The 15,854-nt window shown below is 49.7% G+C and overlaps 1 protein-coding gene across 1 annotated transcript in view; it reads right to left on the reverse strand.

Annotated features, from left to right (window-relative positions):
- Nucleotides 1–1,368: 1,368 nt before the first annotated feature.
- Nucleotides 1,369–15,854, reverse strand: part of LOC144146927 (glutathione hydrolase 1 proenzyme-like) — a 70,656-nt gene continuing 56,170 nt past the window's right edge. The window contains exons 10-12 of the mRNA XM_077678888.1: nt 14,744–14,981; nt 3,163–3,291; nt 1,369–1,599 (exon numbers count right to left, since the gene is read on the reverse strand). Of these exons, the coding sequence (XP_077535014.1) occupies nt 1,456–1,599; nt 3,163–3,291; nt 14,744–14,981 (511 nt within the window). The 3' untranslated portion in view covers nt 1,369–1,455. The remainder of the gene's footprint in view (nt 1,600–3,162; nt 3,292–14,743; nt 14,982–15,854) is intronic.

The following is a 15,854-nucleotide window of genomic DNA, read 5'->3' on the forward strand; positions in this document are numbered from 1 at the left end:
TCTGACGTCGTCCTCGGTCCCGTTGTGAAGCAGCCAGTGGAGCTTCAGCCGCAGGTCCTGGTTGGCAGGGTCGATGACGAGGCGGTGTCGACCTTTGACGTGAAGCTTCTTTGCTTCCAAGATCTTCTTGACGCCTTGCTCCGACTTGAACGTCACCGCCCATACGTGACTCATTTGGAACGCCCCCACGGCAAGCACCTCAGGGAGCAATTCCAGCCGAGCCAAAGTATCGCGGAAATCTTCAACGCGATACGGGCGGGCACGCATGTCACCGTGCAAAAAAACGGTATTAAAAACAATACGTCCTGTAGGCAATGTCGGCAACGAAACTTGATAACCATCTTCCTGAGCAAGAAACCTGTTACCGCGGCCAACATTGGCCGCACTGCATCCTGCGTCCGTTCACTGCGGTGGCCGGAAGCAGAATCCGGATCCTCTACACTACAACGACAGACGATTTGGCCGGTGCTAGCTTAGTCTTAAATATTCGAATGTCGTCGGACGGCACTCTAGCCATGCCTGCAGCGATCAACTACAGTGCCGTCGGACGGCACTCCAGACAATGCGTTATAATTTCCCTTCACAACGCAGTACAGTCCTCCTTCCTCCTTCACGTTCATCGCGTCACCTGTTTAACTCGTTAAGTTTACAGCACCTACATGGCTCAGCTAACGCTTTAAACAAATTCTTTTTACCAGCACCCATAGAAGATTGGAATAAACCATTGTCAACGAACGCGACCGCTCAGTGTTCAAGCAGTGATTCACAAATCCTTTCAGTTGTTAATCTTTATTTTCATTGTTACGGTTTCTTTATGTTAATCTTTATTTTTATTGTTACGGTTTCTTTATGTATATACGTATATATATATATATTTGCTGTCTTTCTGCCATTTTATTACGAATCTGCCTCACTTCTACGCCTGTACCATCGAGCATCGCCTACTGTGGAATTTTTCTACTTGCTTCCCCCTTATTAAATACCCCGCAAGGGGTCCTTAACGGCACAATAAATGATGATGATCAGTTCAGAACACTGACATTAACGACGACGTAAACATCATTAAAAGCTTCTGTTTACGTTGATTCCCACATGTTCGTGGCATCCACAAAGTTTTTCGTTGTTGAGGCAGAGCTGTTCACGAAGAAGAAAAGTGCACGATCCCAGCCATAAACAGCTTCGCTGTAAAAAACTTTTTCTTACTTTGTCTATGGTCCTGGTTGGTTCCACGTAAGAAACTATTGCACGCTAACCGGAAATTACTGTGGCACATTTCTCAGAATACCGAAATCCAACTTCGCGCGTGGGACGCTACAACGCCTTCAAACACACAAACTGTGACACGCCAGGCAGAACTCATAGAATCGCCGACCTTTCACTTTCCTTTTCAAATATGTGGGAAACCGCGTCATATTTATTTCCGCCCGTGACACACGAAAGCAGGACGTAGTACGTTCAGCCTCCGGCGTGGCTTCCGTCTACGTGCACGGTGTCGCTGGGCGCCATCCATGTGGAACCGGTGGTGATGAGGATGCCCGTGGCAGAAGACGGAAGCTTTTTCTCTGTCACAGTGTTTCCCCATTTTCGCAGCTTTGTCACCTGCGTGAGGGCATACGCCCAGAGCGTTTCGTTAAAAAAGAATAAAGCATCGTGCTGCAGTATTCGAAAAACGTTTCGCGCTGAAAATATTCAAGCCTCGTTTGAGGTGGTTTCTTCTCATCATACAACAGATGGAAGCAAACGTTTCATTCCTAGATAAGCCTTGGTTTCTTCCACAACGCACACACCTCGCACAGGTAATCGTCGTTAACTTTAAAACGTGTGCAGCTCAAGGCTTTCGATGTCAGGTTTTAAGGCTACGGACTCGTACAAGGCGGTAAAAAATAATTGAAGATCCACTGGTTGGTCTTCAAGATTGCGTGACCATCTCGTTTCTCTCTCGCGCCGACTTGAAGTTAGCTCCGGTGCGCACGCCTTGTCAGCGTTTCTCGCACGTACCTCGCGCGCACTGCTGGCGCGCTCAGCGCCCTACGCGTTGCAGTGGTCGCGTTTGCTCGCTTTGGCAGCGGAACTGACTGCATTTAGCTTCTTTCGTTGTTCACCAGGATCGGCCTTTCATCGCAGTCATTCCCATTCTTTCCCCTTCGCACACTCGATTTTGCAACGCATGCAACAGGCCGCGGGAATCACAAGACCCGATGAGGCAGTGGCAGCTCTCTGGCCTCGCTGTCGCCACTGTTTTGTTCTTTTGCGCATCTGTTACATGCGGTGTTGACGAAACCACGCCATAACAAACACATCACAAGCGAAAATTTTAACACGAAAATGTTTTATGCCCGGGTAGACCAAGATCTCAGCGACGTCATATCCGACACGGAAGTGAGGTCGCCATAAAAAGTGCAATTGACGCAGCGGCGCCCAGATACGAGCCCACGAACTCTCTCGCCTCTCTGCACAACGGGAAGCACGTGGCACTCTGGCCACTGCGCTATGAACAGAGACGTGCGCAGCTCTACGAACGCGCCTTATGTCCTTCCCTATGACTCATTCTGATGGTGCTGCCGTCTAAGAGAGGCGAAGCTAAGCAGTGCATCATGACGTTAATGAGCGCCGACAGTTGGCGCCTCGATGCGAGTGCTTCCGTGCGCGGGGGGACGAGCGTGAATTGAGGAACCCTTCGCAGTCGCGTTGTTCCCATGACCGTTATTTGTTTCAAGCTGCTGCATGCATTTTTGGTTTTGTTTGGTTTTGTTTGGTTTTGTCCGTGCATGCATTTTTGGTTTTGTTGTCCCAGAATGAACCGGTTATTTTTTGTTTCTTGCGTGTCGGCGTCACTTCATCTGGCGGGGTCAGGCTCGCGAACCCTTCGCATATGGAGGAGGTTCCTTTAACATTCAACTGCTCCTGTGAAGGCCCCTTTCACTTTCGTGTTTTACCGATTCCTATGAAAGAGGGATCAACCACAATTTTTTTGCCGACATGGCCGATCTATTCCTCACGCAGCAATAACCAGAGCGCAGTATCTAATGGCAGTTTTCACGAAACACAGTGCTGCGCCTGTTTTTTCTTCGTTTCTATCCTCTAATAAACTCGGGGCGCTTCGCATGTGTGAACGGCGAAGTTGCGCACTGAGACGTTGCTCAGTGCCATCACGCCACTCACCGCATCAAACTCTGAGCTCTTCGGTTCTGCAAAGACCCGGTTCTCCACGTCGTCCCGGAAGGTGGGCTGCATGCGCACGTCGTCCTTGACGCATCGGGGCAGCGAGTAATACCGCAGGCACGTGATCAGCTGCGTAGATGACCAGCGGCCATAAGTGAAGGGCACAGCGCATCGTGCGGCAATGAACGCGGCATGCACTAAGCATGTGGGAACGGTTCATGGGCATCGGCAAGATTCTGTCTTGAGGGGGGCAAACCCATTGCATTGCCGTAGAAGGGGCAGAGGTTGGGGGGATAAAAATATAAGTAAAATTCCAGCGCACCCAACCGATATTAAAGAAAGCCCATTTGTGTTATTAGGTTTTTAAAATACGGAATTTTAGGTGTTATGTTTCAAGATGTTTATCAACGGTCATAAATGTACAACGATCGACTGGAGCATGCGTTACGTAACGGTAGCGTTTTCGATCGAAGGCACGGATTTCCGAAACAATTGCACCGATCAGATCATCAAGCAAAATTAAATGACATGTTGAGGCGTAGTTGCGAAAAGTTGGAATTTTCTGTGCAAACCCTTTATTCTGTACATCACGCATAAATACAAGCACCATGCGTCCACAGAAACGCGCAGCACAAAGTGGTTATTCCTGTGAACGCTCTTTGCCTATCCTCAATTTGTGTCCCACTAAACCGGAGACACCCACACCAGGTGTACGCATTACGAGGCACGAGCAATGGGAGGAGCTCCCAACCCGACATCCAAACAGCAGTCGTCCAGCTGGCGGAAGACGCCGCCAGGGCCCATGGGTTCCTGACCGCCGTCTGAAGGGACGAGGACACTGCCACTCCCAGCAGTGACTCCGCCTGAACAGGGGCGACTATAATATAGTTTTTCATCATCATCATCATCATCATCATCATCCATCACGATGTAGCTGAAGCATGCTGAGCCCAGCCAGATGCCTGTTGTATGTACATCGCCGACCGAAGCTGCGCTTTCACACGCCGATTAACGTTAACGAAATACTCGGTCAGGACAACATTTCTCGGGCAGTATAGGCTGTATTCACTGGCGAGGCACTCATGATGGCAACAATGTGAGTGCGCCGTTACTGGTTACGTCGGGCTCCGCGGGGTGGCGGTACTTGTCTGTGCTAAGCACATGATGTGCGTTACAAAATCTACCCCACCGAACGCAAAGTAATGCATCGACTCCAATGTGAGTGCGGTTAATAACGTCTTTGTTGACACCACCGTTGAGAATCGGGTTGAAACGAAGCAGACGACGCCTGCCGATGTTTTTCTGCGGCGTGCGGGCGCAGTGGCACAAGCCGCGCCATATACGTGGTCATTTCCCGTGTTGCCAAGCGAAGAAATTGACAGTTTAACTTTAACTTAATACCAGGGGGTGACTGATATCGAGATGTAATTGAATTGTGGGGTTTAAAGGGACACTGAAGTGAATTTGTCAAGCTCCCGTTTTTGCTTGCACTGTGTAGACTGGCTCAAATCAACACACTATTCATCGTTTATCCGGTTGACAAATCGGTAATTATTTTACAAAGCGCGAAAGAAGAAAAACTACCATGCGCGGTTTGCGGCGGCCGCACCAACTAAAGGCTGTGACGTCAGGAGGGGGGGGGGGGCACCGTGATTGGACGATGCCCAAGGTTAGCAATCAAACAAGTTTCGGTTTCGGTTTCGGTTCTGTAAAACAACATGCTTGACATCCGATGGCGTTGTTGGATGGCCATTCTCGATATCTCAGTAATCGCCGTACTGCGCTTCTGCCATGTTGTCGGCTGTCAAATGTCCAAGATAAACCTCCCAGGGCGGCTTGGAATCGTAGAAATCACTAGACGAGGCCTACGCAGTGGATGAACGCCCTCCGCGTCACCGCAGACTCTCAAATGCCATGCGCTTTTCCCGCATATTCGGAGGTTGCCTTACTCATGTCTGTTCGTAAAAAGCTAGTTTACGCCAGGCCAAGGGTGTGCTGATTGAGGCCTGGGCCCACTGCCCGCAAGCAGTCGGTGCTTGTGGCAACAGCACGCCAACGAGAACTCGCTAGCGCGTCATTGCCAGTATGCGCGCGTTCTGCGATCTTGCTCGTGGAGCAGTGAACGTTACGGCCAAAAAAGGGTGAACTCAGTTCAGAAAACATCGGCCGCATACGAAAAAATCAACTTAAAAAAAAAAACACATGTACTCTCGGGGATTCGAACTTGCGACTTTCAAAACAGTAAACCTAGCGCCTCAGACCACTAGGCCGTGAGCCAACACTGACCGGGATGGATATATAAGGTCTATAATGTATAACCAGTTTACACTTTTATTTATTTGAAGCATTTCAAGTACTTTATGTGACTATTTGTTGTATAGCGCTCCTGCAGTAAGCGTCTCCCAGACTTCCACAATTTCTCACGTCTAGCAATTGCATTTCTTTGACGGAAAAGCGTTCGCAGATGTGCGGTCGTGCTGCTGACCGCTGTGCTTGTTTACCCAGCGCAAAAGATGCTTCCTGCTCCCTAGTTTTGCGCTGTACGGTAAAAGTTTCAGTTGATTTTATTTTCTTAGCACCTATATTGACTTCGCTGACTCTTCTCCCGCCTTCAATTGGCCTTAGATTTTCCTACTAGCGTAAAGTCAGCGAAGCGTCGCATGTGCACTTGTGCAGCGCTTGTGTGGAGCGACCCGGACACTGAGTTTGACACAGTGTACAAACTAACAAAGTAAAGAAAGGCACATTCTTTCATTCACAAAGGTGTTGTGGCTTAGTTTCAATTGAGCGAGCGAATAGCGACGACCCGTCGGCGGCCGGCGGACGAAACGCTGGGCCGACTGACTCGATCGGTAGGTCGGCTGGTCGGCGAACCGTGCAGTAGCGCAGCCATTTTCCAGCTCATCTCCTGCTGACGTCACACGAAAACGCCACAGAAAATGGGCGAGCGTAAAGAGAGGAGGACAGCATTTTCGAATTGATTTTTCTACTAAATAAATTCGCGTAAACGCGGCCAGAGTGGTCGAAACAAGGCCTACGGACTCCGAACTACAATTTGCGCTAGTAATCCCGCAATGTTTAGAAATCACTTCAGTGTCCCTTTAACACGCCGAATCTACGCATGGGCTACGAGGCGAGCCGTAGTGGAGTGCTCTGAATTAATTTTGACGGCCTGGTGAACTTTAACGTGCACCGAAATATCAACAAACTGGCGCTTTCGCTTTTCGCATCCATCACAAAAGCAGCCACTGTGACCGGGACCGAAACCGCTCCTTCGGCTCAACAGCACACCGCCTTAGCGCTACTGAGTCACGCGGCGGGGGGACATCGGGATGTATCTTCTCGGCGAATGCCACCAAATCCACGGGGTATTTATTGAAGTCTGTGTTTTTTCCCGATCGACGCCAATGTTTAGCTTCATAGTCGAAGTTGCAAAACGGTAGTATTTCTTAACTGACTCGCAGTGCTTCGTTTTCAAATCTTGCTCGTTCCCTCGACGCCTTTAAGTGACGCAATAAAAGTAACACAAATGCATGGTGTCTCCAAATCTCTCACATCGTGCTGATGACAGAGGTCCGAGTAAGGGACGAAGATTTAAAAGTATTTGTCCGCAGTTACGGAGTGTTTGGCCGGCCTGTATTTGGCGTGCAATGATTCGCATCCCACTGAATTTTGTGCCAAGCTGTCCTACGGCCTCGTAGTTCTCTGAATGTAGGTGCGTAAAGCTGTCATCCGGTTTTATCTTGTGATCGTTCATTATTTCTGTCAGGAGGTGGAATGGGCTGCTGAACCTCTAAACTGAACATATCTCCATTGGAAATGTCTATTTTTTTACCGTAGCGCGCAGATGTTCTATACTGTTATTTGCTACTCATGCATAGGTAGAACACCAGCTTTGGCTCGTTCAACAAAACTAGGCGTGTTTAAGAGTTCTCTCCCTCTCCCGGTGAGAACCCGACGGGCGCCCACCGAATGCGACAGATTAAAACTAAAAATGCAGCTTTCGATAAAGCTATTCTAAATATGTTTTATTGAGTGTATGGTTAGAACCAACTAACTCAATAATTTATCCAGAGAGCATGTACATCGCCCGAAAAGAGGCGAATTTCACGGTCCATATTCAATCCATGGTTGCGCGTAACAAGGAGATTTGTTCGAAATAATAAAAAAAAAAATCGATAAATCGGTAAGAATCAGCTTTGAATCGTCTTTTACCCCAAACGTGGGCGTACCCAAAAAATTTGGTACGCGAAACACTGGGGCGACACTTCTGGGTCCGATGGAGTTTACCTCCGAGGGATAATTCGAGGGCGAAGTGATGTCGAGACGGCCCTGCGATGGTGGAGGTTGCTCCGATGCGGTGATGGTGGTAGAAACATCTTTGGATTCGGGATCATCAACAAGCTTGGAACGTTTTCTCTTCTTTATCAAGCAAGGTGCTACATTAATATAAGCATCGGGGCTTCCCCTCGGGTTCCTACACGCAAACCATTACAAACGAGCCCCAACATAATTCACAATCGAAAAACTCTTGCTCAACTGAATGCCCCTCGTGATGAAAATCAGGAGCTCAAGGCAGAAATCCTGAAGCGTAAACGAGCCCAACAACCTAGACCCCCGCCCTCCTCCTAATTGCCATCCCCCCAACCTCCCACATCGACGCCCCCTTCATCCCCAAGTACTAAACGCACTCCTACCTTTAAAACCAAACTGAACCCTCAAATTACTCAAGTACTGCAAACTATACGTACTGACGTCCGTCAAGAACGACTCGCTCGACAGGAAGATTGCAAAAACACGCACGGCCACATCGACACGCAGGTGAATCAACTTCGCAAACTTCTACAAATCATTACTCGCCTTCCGCTCATTAACATATTCAAGGAGCTCCCGAGGAAGATCCTATATCCGGGTCCGCAAATTGTCTTACGACTTCCCCAATAACTGCATTACAGTGGACCTGCCACAACTTTCAGCACCAACGCACTGCTTTACTGATCAAAGTTAAATGAACCCAACCTTACTTTATTCTCCTCCAAGAAACACACGGAACTCCGAGCGTCCCCCGTTATGTTGCACACACGAACCCATGTATCACGCAATTATCGCGCGCTTGCTCCAAAGTAAAATCAGATCTCACTCCAAGATATATATCGCTACCTCACCCATCATGCCTCCTAGAGGTATCGTTTCCTAATCACAAAGTCGTTGCAGTTCTCACACGCCTCCCTACTGGAAGCAAAATTATTCTCGCCTCAGCCTACTACAAACCTATCGACAGTCCCTCACGTTCCTCTGAACTTGCCTGGATCCTGGCTCTCAACACCCATCACCCGAATATTCTAAAGACTCTAAAACGTCCCACGTAAAACAATACCATCACCGACAAAATTCCTCATCAGATCTCCATCCTCAAATCTAACGGCATTAATCTCGCATCGACTCGTAGCCTGGAGACGAGGAGTCATCACCGGACAATCAGGCAGGCACTCGGCTCCACGGGAGTGTACTGTGATGATAAATTGAAGCACGAACAACGGAGCGCGTGGCTCTCAGTACATGCAGCGCACCCTGACAAAGGGCCGCGTATGCGCAGCGCGAACAAGTTACGAGAGTTGGGGACCGGTAGTGGTAGTAGAAAACTTTACTATAAAGTCGGGCTATCTAGCTCTCAGAGGGTGGTGCCCTTAGTCCAGGGCCCCATTTGCTGCTGCGATCCGTCTTGCGCGGTCCATCAGTCCGCGCTGGTCGTCCAAGGCTGAGCTGGAAAGAACGGCTTCCCATCCGGAGGGTGAGGGGCTGGGTATAGGCATTGGGTCGGGGGTTTGGGGCATTCCCATGTGGAATGGTACAGGTTCGGGTGTCCTCCACAGGATGGGCATCTGTCTGGGTACATGGTAGGGTAGAATTTGTGCCGGAGCGAGAGGCTAGGAAAGGTGTTAGTTTGTAGCTGGCGCCATGCAGCGGCTTCCTCACGGGTGAGTTGCGCGTGTGGCGGAGGAAGTGTCCTACGGGAGAGTCTGTAGTGTTGTAGTATATGTGTGTATGTGAGTGGGATACTTTCTGTCTTGTCTGGTTTGGGTTGGTCTTCCACTGGCGCCCGGAGAGTGAGGCCTCGGGCTACCGCATGAACGCGTTCATTGCCAGGGAAACACGCATGCCCAGGTGTCCAGATTAGACGCACTGGTGGACCAACCTTTCTATGAAAGACCACGTGTTTCCATCGGCCGTTGGGCGCTCAGCACGAAATAAAAAATCTATACCTATAAAAAGTAGTGCCCGACTGACTGACTGACTGACTCATCAACGCCCAGCCAAAACGGTTAGATTTAGAGACTTGAAATTTCACGAGTTTATTTGTGTCATTGAGTAGGGGCTCACTAAGGCGGGTTTTTCAGAAATTGCACTCCTTACCGAAGAAAAGGGCGAAATTGTGGCTTCGCGAATTCGTGATTTTCTCGGTCACCCATTCACATATCGAAGCGCTTTTTGCTGATATATGTAGCCCTTAAGAATATCTAAAAAGTGGTTTTTGGATTTCGCCCTAACCTACGCTAGCGAGGTGATTCCGCATTCCGGAAATAAAATGGTGTTCCTAAAGATTATCAAATAAATCTTTCACCGATCCAGTTATTCAACTGATTTTTGCTAGCATGTGTTACTCATACAAATGCACAGAACCGTTTTTAAGGATTTCGCCCTGCGATGCCGCTAAAAGAGTCAAATTGTTTTTTTACAAATGACACGGCTGGTGAGCCAAAAAGGCCTAACAGGTTATGTACACGTCTATCCAAACTGCTCTTTCAAACAGCAACAGATTGCAAGGGCACATTCTGATTACGGTGTTGGAGGTCAATATTTCTTAAAATTTTAAAAATTTCACCTTGGACAGAGTGAAAAGCGGTAAATAGTTTTTCAGATATTAATTTTTTACCGCCCGCCTTTTGAGATATCGAACTGGTTTTTGTTGAGATAGGCAACTTACTCACGTATCTTAACACTGTTTTACATTTTTCAATGACACCCTCCCAATAGAGGCAAGCAGTATTTCGGAAAAACATTGTGTTTTTGCACATTCGTAAATAACCACGCAGCCGGTTGATATCTCCCATTTGTTTTTTCTTGAAAATGCTGCCTATTTAATTGCCCAAAAACCACTTTCAGGATTTTGACCTAACATGCGGATAAGAAGGCGAGCGAGATTTTTTAATCTGCATCTTTTTGGACGTAAAATTCAGTTGCGTTTTCCGAGTTCGCTTAGCGACCACCATCTGTTGACACCTTCGGCAACTACGCGTCTCCCGTAGGAGCCGGTGTCATATATGATAAAAAAGAGAAGATGTACCAGTAAAAAGCGCAAACGTTAGCCCTCGGCATCTGTTGGGACTTCCTGCAACCCCGCGCCTCCCGTAAGGAGCCCGTGTTACTTATAAAGCTGTACTGATGAGCATCGTTCATATCTTCTGAGATAGCACTTCCTACGAGGAAGAATACCCCTCACCCAGCCGGCCTCCATCATGTGTTCCCAGCACAATCTCCTGCCGAATTCAAGTTGTGTTTGCAACCTGGCACTCTTCTGATATCATATTAGGAGTGCAAACAAACCAAGCTCCTCCTTCTTCCATCCACTTTTCCCAACCTAGAGCTGTGGGAGAACCTGGTGACTAACAGCGATCTGGATGTCCTGGCAATACTTCCTCAAGAGCGAAGGCTGCCCACTCATCACATGGCTTTCTGAAATTGGGAACCACTCCCACTTCACCGGCTCAATAAAACTTTTTTCACTCACTGACTCACTCACTCGAGCGCGCCATCTTGGTGCAGTTTATTTAGCGAGAGTATGAGTAAAACACGAGTGCCAGTCGTTTCACATTACCACGACGCGCCTGCGGTTGGAGCCCATGTACTGACAGCAGACAGGCGTTCCCGAGTGTGTACCACTTCCCAGTGAAGTAGCCTAATATAGCGAATAAGAAATAAACCAACTTGTGTTATACCCATTGCTGTTCTTAATATAATGGCCCACCCGGGCGCCGCCGAGTACTACCGCTAGTAAACAATTACATGCGTGCGCCACTTTCCCTCATCGCAGCAACATAGATAACGCTAGCGTGAGCGGGTGCCGAACGTGGTGGGAAGGCAAACCAAAACGCTCACACGCCGAACGGCGGTGTTTCCATATCAACGTTGGACACAAACTCTCGTAACGTGTTCGCACCGCGCATACGTGGCTCGTCGCCAGGATGCGCTGCACGTACTGAAAGACAGGCCGTCTTTGTAACGGCCGCCCGTTTCAAAGGGAAAGGCACCATGGCATCATCATCAGCCACGCGCTCGGTTGTTCGTATTTCAATTTATCACGATAGTACGCCCTCTAGATGTCGGCTGCTACCCGACACGGATTTTCCACCTTCTCAGTCATTACCGCCACGAATACGGCTTCTATGCCAAAAAAAAAAAGGGGGGGGGGGGGCGTAAATTCTTCGCTGTTCTACCGGGAGTCGCAAGCACGACGTCAGGCGATGCAGGAAACTCGGTGGTCCACTCACGGAGGAAAAGTGGTAGCGATAGATGGCAAACGGGGCCGAAAGAGTTTCAACCGTGACATTCAGCAAATGCTTTCGAGCACGCACCCAAAGGCTCTTGCCATGGTTGCGAAACGAAGAGCGCGCATCTCAGCCCCCTGTTGTGGACGCATGCATTTACTGTGCTTATGCTGCGCAGTCCCTCTAGCCTGTTGTTTGAAACACAACGGGGCCCCGCGGCGTCGGAATGTGTTATCATATTCACCAGAACATCGTTCCTCGCAGTGATGGCCTTGCAGTTTCAGCAAAGCTGTGCGGAAAAAGCAAATGCACGCTCCGACTCCAAGCCGCTGCTTCCGACCAGAATGGTTCGCAGGAGCAAGCAAACCGAAGCCAGTTTTTTAAATACATTTGACGCGGCCCTGGCGGTGCTCAGCACGTGCCGTTAGGCGAGGGGGGTCGTTAACAAATAACCCAGGCATTGCTAGGCCGGGGATGGACAAGGTAGGTTCGGAATTTGTCCAAAGAACATCAGTTTTTCCTCAAAAATGCGACGGGCAGAATTTGCAGGGTAAAGGCGCCCAGTGGTGGCTGGCTTAGACCTTTGTTTATGGTGCCTACTTGCGTTCCCACTGAAAGAACCCCAACAAAAGCGGCCCCTCTCCCGCTACCAATGTTTTGACGTTGAGGTTCCTATGAACATTCTGGGAAGATCCTCATCACCAGTTTTAGCGGAAGAAGAAGGAAGCGCAAATGAAGCAGCTGGTCTGAGGAAGCGTGAGGAAGAAGGAGGGGGGGGGGGGTGGTGCCCTTTTTGCACTCCCCTCCCGGCGCCCATGGAATGGGCTCTATATGAACCAGTGACCTTGAAGCGGCCTTGCGGTAGCTTTGCGGTGGCGGCGCTGCATGGTGCACGTGCCCTTGGAAACTCAAGATTCCTGAAGTTAGGCCCTCGGGTTCCATGAATGCTAACAGCCGTTAACAAACACCAGCCTCTGCTTGCTTGGCATATGCACGTACAAGCTGGATCACCTGCCCCCAGTCGTTCTGTTGTGCTTGAAACCTATGGGACCGCCACCTCTTGCCAGATGCCTGTAATGTTCCCGTGTGACGTCCCCGCCCTGCTCTGTGTCGAATTCAATTCCTTTCCGGCTTCGGCGTACGTCTTAATGACGCAATAAACAACACCGGCAGAATCGGCTGTGGTCCGCTGTGCCGCGCATGAGGTCCTGGTTAGCTTCTGGGAGCTTTCATTTCTTGGCGGTTTCTTTCCCTTTCCGGCGACGTTGCGGTGCGCTGTTTGTATGCGGCGCGTGAAGGCTCATGATGTACATGGGCATCCGCTACAGTGGGTCCGAAAGCGCTCCGGGCGATGCGCCAGGACCGCACTCCCTGTTGTTTCCCATAGAAGGGTCGGCGGCCTATCCGGACTGTGGTTAAACGGGCCATGCAGACAAAACACAAGTTTGGTTCATTCGAAAGATTGCCTCGTTAGAATAATACTGACACCACTTTTAACGCAAACTTCGGTCATATAAGCTATATATTTAGGAAAAAAGGGAATGGTCATGCGACCCACTAGCTCATTTCCCGTAACAGAACCTATGATGTCATATGCCCAGCTGTGCGATTGGCTGAGGCCGAGAAAAGCAAACGCAAATTAAGCAGAGCTTATCAGCTTGCCGAACGAGCTATTTGCGCTTAAATGTAATGCATATTCATTTTACAGCAGTAAGATTGGTGCGGTAAACAAGGAAAGTTGCGATAATACCCGTAAGCATAGAAGTACTTATGCGAACTGCTGTTGCTGCTGAGCGCATTATGCTTGATTTGTCTGCACAGCTGTCCGCCGCTTTGGAGTTGTCTACATGACACTGGCTGATTGGCGTAAGCGACGTTGTCTTACGTCACCCTGGGGATACCCCATGTTTTACGAAACGATTACTTTCTACAGTAAACAAAACAAACAAGGCAGGTTCAAATGCGGTCAGATACAAAGAAACGGCGGACAACGGTCCGGAGCTAAGTATGGTAGCGCCGTCTGGAAGGACTGGCGACAAGCAAGGCTGCGGAGCTGAATGACACAGTTGAAATTCGTTTGAATATGCGCACTTATGACTTCACGGCAGACGTCAAGGAAACATACGATTTAGCGGGAGAATCAAAATTTTAACCTAATGTGATTCATTTCTCCCTGAAGACGGAATCATTTGTTGCCGGCCAAGCGCTGGGGGCGCTATAAAGCGCAGAATCTTACGAATAAAACAAACTTGTATTTTGTCTGCATGCCCCTTTAAAGGGGCTGTGGTGAAAGTAACGAGAAGACCAGCGTTCGGCTTTCAAGGTGGTGATGGAGTCGGTTGGTACGCTGGTACCAGGAAATGAATGGCGCGTACCCGACAAGCGAGGCAGTGAGCGCAGCCGATCCTCGTCTTTCTCTCTTCTTACTCACGCCCCCTGCCAGCACACCTTCATTTCTCAACAGGGGCCTCGAACACAAGCTAGTACACCTTGGTTTCGTTAAAGGCACTGCTTCGTCACGATAAGAGCGCCGGCAATTTTATCGCAAACTTCGAACTAACAACGAAGATATGAGCAAGGAAAAAGTGAGCCAGTGGCGACTCCCCCGCCACTTACCGGCATTATCCCAATGACGGCACTTAATCTGGTTTGTGCGGTTGAAGCCACTCTTAACAAGCATGCCTCGGCGATTGCAGCACGACATCTAGCTCCATTTAGTCGTATCACTTGAACGCTAATTTAAACACTGGAAACCCCGCTTTTAGTGCTGGTCAATATTACGTCACCTCTTACCATATTGCCTCACTGCAACGCAAAATTTGAAGTTTTTGCAATACTTCACGCATTTTTCTGGTTAAATAAAACGTCTTTCGCAGCTGGAATGGAGTTTAGTGAGTTGCCAAAGGCTAGTCCTTTCAAAATGAGCAATGTTTTGTTTTGTCTTCATGGTCGCTTTAAACTTCCGATTCACGTTTACCGCGCAAAGTACCGCCCAGCCCACCCGATTGCGGTCCTTTCCGCCTAATATGGCTCACCTGGGCCATGGCCGAGATGCCCGGCAGGCCCCCGCTGGCCCCGAAGGCGCCGACCAGTTTCGAGGGCGTCTGGGACACGGTGAGCATGGTGGGCACCATGGAAGTCATGGGCCGCTTCCGGGGCCCCAGCTGGTTGGCCGGCGAAGGATCGAGCCCGAATTGCTTGCCCGGCTTGGCGAACGCGTCCATGTAGCTGTTGAGCAGCAGGCCCGACGTGGTCGAGAAGCCGCTGCCGAAACTGCGACAGTTCAGCCAGACGCGTCGGTTTTAGAGCGCAGCTCTTAAGCGCCCGCTCTGGCGGTTTCGCGTCTTTCGTCGGCGTGAGCCTTTCTACAACCGATAGAACGAAGGGGCCCCCTAAGATAGAGCGAGCATGAAAGCGCACGATGAAAGTACGGTGAAAGTGTAAGGGGGAGGGATGCACGGCGGGCGGAACGAGACATCTTCCCCGGCGACTCACGCCGTCGTGCATTCGCTGATAACGCGATCACTTCCTTAGGTGCAGCAGCTATTCGCCGTCGCCGATGAGACTGCAATTCGCGCTGCACTCAAATTTCTCATTAGGAAGAATCGTAATCGCCAGCAACTTTTAGGGGCGAAGCTCCTAAAGCCATGGGTCTGTCCATCCCTTGTGTCTCGTGGTACGTGACCGCCGCATGCTTTCGGAGATGTCGCAAAGTGGGCCGCGTTGCACGCGCAAGAACCGGCTGCAACCGGCTGCGCAAACTCGGCACCGGGAGCGCGAGCTTGTCTTGTTCGCCAACGGAGGCGCGAGCGCACGTGCACTGCGAGGGGGAGATCACGCAAGAGATCACGCCACGAACGCAGACAGTCGTTCTCTGAGATCGAACGAGACGCAAGGACCTTTGCTCGTTTCCTCTCGTCTTGTTCGGGCACAAGTTCGCCATAAATAAAAGTTCTTTCTTTACCGTTGTGTCCCATCCTACGTGACAAATTGTGGTAGGGGTGCGGGGTAGTCCTCGATGGCGCGGGGTCTTTCACCAGGTCTGTGCCTGGGAGCATTGACTCCGAAAATAAAAGTTGATTTGCACAATGTACGCACACAGTCTTACGTCTTTCTTAATGATGTAATGGGCGAACTTTCACGGGA

The sequence above is a fragment of the Haemaphysalis longicornis genome, unplaced genomic scaffold (assembly GCF_048455015.1).
Source record: "Haemaphysalis longicornis isolate Haplotype H1 unplaced genomic scaffold, Haemaphysalis longicornis Haplotype H1 scaffold_7, whole genome shotgun sequence".
Classification (NCBI taxonomy): domain Eukaryota; kingdom Metazoa; phylum Arthropoda; class Arachnida; order Ixodida; family Ixodidae; genus Haemaphysalis; species Haemaphysalis longicornis.